The sequence below is a fragment of the Hypanus sabinus genome, chromosome 6 (genome assembly GCF_030144855.1).
Source record: "Hypanus sabinus isolate sHypSab1 chromosome 6, sHypSab1.hap1, whole genome shotgun sequence".
Lineage (NCBI taxonomy): Eukaryota > Metazoa > Chordata > Chondrichthyes > Myliobatiformes > Dasyatidae > Hypanus > Hypanus sabinus.
In genome coordinates this window covers 172,615,394-172,619,995 of record NC_082711.1, presented here as the reverse complement: position 1 = coordinate 172,619,995, position 4,602 = coordinate 172,615,394, and the positions used below count along the sequence as shown (strand labels likewise).

General features: G+C 42.9%; 1 protein-coding gene across 2 annotated transcripts in view; it reads right to left on the bottom strand.

Moving 5' to 3' along the window:
- Positions 1–764: 764 nt before the first annotated feature.
- LOC132396112 (heparin cofactor 2-like) overlaps positions 765–4,602 on the bottom strand; it is a 62,824-nt gene continuing 58,986 nt past the window's right edge. For both annotated transcript variants that reach the window (XM_059973577.1, XM_059973576.1), the window contains one exon: positions 765–1,896. In XM_059973577.1, the coding sequence (XP_059829560.1) occupies positions 1,705–1,896 (192 nt within the window). In that variant the 3' untranslated portion in view covers positions 765–1,704. The remainder of the gene's footprint in view (positions 1,897–4,602) is intronic.

The window sequence follows — 4,602 nt, the reverse complement described above, 5'->3', positions numbered from 1 at the left end:
ACTTACAATCAATCTATGTATACAAGCTATTTTATGCGTTTATATTTGTTGTTTTTCATTATTGTTTTTTTTTTGTGCTGCATCAGATCCAGAATTGCAATGATTTCATTCTCCTTTACACTTGTGTACTGGAAATGGCATTAGTTAAGCTTGAATCTTGGATTTTGAATATTTTAGCATTTATGTACTTATTTACAATATACTCTCGGCGGCCATTTTATTAGGTACAGGAGTGGAAGCCGGTGCAGTCTTCTGCTGCTGTGGCACATCCACTTCAAGGGTCGACATGTTGGGCATTCAGAGATGCTCTTCTGCACATCACTGTTGTAATGTATGGTTATTTGAGTTACTGTCACCTTCCTGTCAGCTTGACCCAGTCTGACCATTCTCTTCTGACCTCTCTCATCAACAAGGCATTTTCGCCCACAGAACAGCCGCTCACTGGATGTTCTTTTGTTTTTTGCACCATGCTCTGTAAACTCCAGAGACTTGTGTGTGAAAATCCCAGATCAGCAGCTTCTGAGATACTTCAACCAGCAATCATTCCACGGTCAAGGTCACTTTGATGATTTCTTTCCCGTTCTGACCCTCAGTCTGAACAACAACTGAACCTCTTGACGATGTCTGCGTGACTTTATGCATTGAGTTGCTGCCAGCTGATTGGCTGATTAGATGTTTGTGTTAACAAGCAGGTGGAGAGGCGTTCCTCCTAAAATGGCCACTGTGTGTGTGTGTGTAATCATATATACTCTGTAACACACCCTAAACCATAGAAAAACTCTGCAAAATTTTTAAAAAGGATTAATATTTGAAGGCAATCAAACAGAGAGCTTAGACTCATTCAACAGCGTAATTAAACATCTGCATTGTCCTGCCAGCAGTGCCCAGATACTGGTTTAATTCCCATTCACAACTACTCTATGTAAAAGCAACACATAATAAATGCTGGAGGAACTCAGCAGGTCAAGCAGTATCTATGGAGATGAATAAACAGCATTTCAGGCCGAGACCCTTTGTCAGGATTTGAAAGAAAGGGGGAAGATGCCAGATTTAGAAAGTAGGGGGAGGGAAAGGGGGACAAGATAGAAGATGATCGGTGAAGCCAGGTGGGTGGAGGAGTGGTGGATGAAGTGAGAATCTGGGAGATAATAGGTGGAAGAGGACTGGAGAAGAAGGAATCTGATAAGAGAGGAGAGTGGACCATGGGAGAAAAGGAAAGAGGAGGGGCACCAGCGAGAGGTGATAGGGAGGAGGGGAGAAGAGGTAAAGGGCCAGAGTGAGGAATAGAAGAAGAGGGAAGGGAGAGGGGAAAAATTACCAGAAGCTGGAGAAATCAATGTTCTTGCTATTAGGTTGGATGCTTCCTGAGCAGACATGAGGCATTCCTCCTCCACCCTGAGGGTGGCCTCAGCACGGCAGAAGAGGAGGCCACGAACTGACGTGTTAGAACAGGAATGGGGATCGGAATTTAAATGGTTGCCCATCGGGAAATTCCTCTTTTTGCAGATGGAGCAAAGGTGCTCAAGTGTGAATGCGGCAGGGTATTTAATGAAAGGTCTGGAAAGTAATAGATAACATCTGAACATTAAACCAAATACAGGCTTTAAGAATGAATGACAGACTGTGAACAATTAGGTTTAATTTGGCAATCTGTTTGACATAGTAGTGCGCTAGTACACCTGCTGGAACTCCGGCTGCCTCCGTTTATTGGTTCAAAGGGTTCACCACTCTTCCCATGAAAAGCAGCGACCTGGTGTGATGCTCCAGGATGAGAAACAGGAAGGGGCGGTCAGCCATGAACTTGGCCTGTGCGGAAAGGGGCATGAACCCAGAAAGGGAGGCGGCAGCTGCTTCACTTCCATCTTCATCCACGTTCAGTGCAACGCGTTGCTTCATCTGAAGGACAGAAAGGAAGAAGACAGATTTGAGGTGGCTAAGGGTGAAAGCCAGCAAGTACTAGACTGCAGCCTCAGCTCTCTGCATTCATCAACTGATGCACACCACTGACTGGAGGGAACTGCACCAGTGAAGTCACAGGTTTCTGAGTCCGCTTCACTGAGTTAATTACTTTCATTTGGGAGAACACCTGGATTGAGGAAAATAATGTTAATTTATTTGTGGTAATATTACTTCATGTGCTGTTCATGTGGGTTATTTGTACAGCGGATTCCACTTAATTGGGCCATTGATTTATAAGCAGCTGCTAATTTGGCACACCTCTTAAAGAACAAAAACAAATTGAGAAAACAGCCGAGATTCCCTTCATTTATTTGGGACACTCTGGCACTTTACGGGGGCAGGAGACTGTTGCCAAATAGTTTCTACCTAGCATCACTCATGAGCCCGTTGGGTGGCCTCAAATACCACGCTGTGCTTGGAGTGAACGGATTTTATATAGAGTCACTTGTGTGTTTGTGTTCAAAAAGCAGTGATTTTTGGCACTGGTGCGAGCTATAAACAGTAAGGCAATTCTGAACTGTTTTGCTCACTATGGTGTCAAACATTCAGGCTTGGAGATGCCAGAAACGGCTGGGAGTGAAACAGAAATGATTTCACTACTCAACAAGTTAGGAACTACGAAGAATTTGAAGGTATCGACAATTATCTAGAATGTTACAATAAAGATGAAGATTTGGAGGATGCAGTCGTTGATAACACTGTTTGAAGGCAGTCCACTATCTTCACTGGATGACTGCCCTGATTTTGTTCATTTACAGTCTATCAGAAGAACACGTCAGCATACACCATATGAATTCCTCCATCAACAACTATAGGTTGGGCACCCCTTATCTGAAATGCTTGGGGCCAGAAGTGTTTTGGATCTCAGATTTTTTTTGGATTTTGGAATATTTGCATCTATATAACGAGATACCTTGGGATGGGAACCATTTCCATTACACATAATGTACAGTTTATACATATATACCCTGAAGGTAGTTTAAAATTATATTTTTAATAGTTGTCACTACCTTGGTCACCCAGGTGGACAGTCATGGCTGTTTGACATTGCCATCATTCCCGAGTCTGAAATTACGTGCTACCAGTAAGCAGCCTCAGTCTTATACTTGTTCATCAGACATATGTACTGAAGCTGCTGTTCAGTGTGGTAGATTTGCATCATTAACAATCTTGGCAAACACATCAATGAATTTCCCTGCTGCTTCATGATAAGCAGACTCTTTATCAGCACAAATCTTTAAAATTTTAATACTGTGCCTTTTCTTAAATTCCTGCAAGCAGCCTGCTGAATATTCACAATTACCTCCAATTTTCTGTTTGTCGTGATAGATCTTTGCATGTTTCATGATCAGCATATCGTTAAGCGGCATATTTTCACTCCAACGCTGATGAATTTATTACTTCAATACATGATTGAACTCTTCGTTTCTCACTCTTCGTTTCTAATTTTTATTAACTTCATATGTGGGGTCACTTCTCAGAAATGTCTGTTGTGAGCAGAGAATTGTGCATCACCGGGAACCTTCCCAGCGCCTTCTGGAATCTTCCGTTCGTGATGTCATGTCAGTGGTCAAAAAATAGTCAGATTTCAGAGGTTTTCAGATTTTAGAGTTTTGAATAAGGGGTGCTCAGCCTGTGTTAGGAACTAAGACACAGTTTTATAGTACTGTGGTAATTTTGGCAGCATTCTAATCTATTCTGTATTTCATTTTAAAACATAACTTATTACTAAGTTAAACAGTAGTTTGCCTGTTTTATAGCTTTTTAGCAATTTCCATGAAACCGGCCAATTGTGGCAGCTGCTTAATTGGGCCAAAATGCACTGGTCCAGGTGTGTCCCAATTAACCAGAATTCACTGCACTGTGCTGTGCACCTTCGTCTAAGGAATGTTGTTATGTTTGGCAGTGTACATATGTATGGTTGAATGATAATAATCTGAAATTGATAAAAATGAACAAAGGTTCATTTTCTTCATTAGATAACATAGAGTATGATGATTTGGCTTGCTCTCTGAATGTTAATAGCTAATTCCACCTGTCTGCAACCTTTCCTCTCAAGTTTATCAAAGTTACATTGGGAGCTACTCCTGCATTCTCTCAGGCAGTGTGCTTCAGATAATATCAACTCCACATGTAGCAAACACGTTCCACCTTCCTCTTCGTACGAAATCCATGCCTGCTGATTTTGGGCTCTTGCCAGTAGCTCCCAATGCAAAGCAAAACCTTGCCAATACTGGGTGCTAACTGGGTCAAGCTTGGTCCTCTCTCCGTCTTCTCAGATAGGTCACCCCTCAGCATTCATTTGCCCAAAAATTCAAGTATCAGTAAAACCAAAGAACTGGTCATTGATTGGAGGAAGGGTGCTAATGATGGGAGTGTAACGACGTGCTACACACAGAGCGAGAGACAACGACACGCAGTCGGTAAGTCGTTTCGAGACTAGTTTATTCGAACTTTGCGGCACTGGCATTTAATCCCTCGTGCGGGCGGAAATGACGTCAGAGGTACATTACCAAAGTCCCCCCCCCCCCCCCCGCGCGGGCTATTTGTAGCTGCGCAGAAAGTGGGTCGCCACAGAAGGGGGGTTTTGTTGTTGCTTCTGCTGAACGGTGTGGACGTGCGATGTTGCAGCAGCCCTTTGGT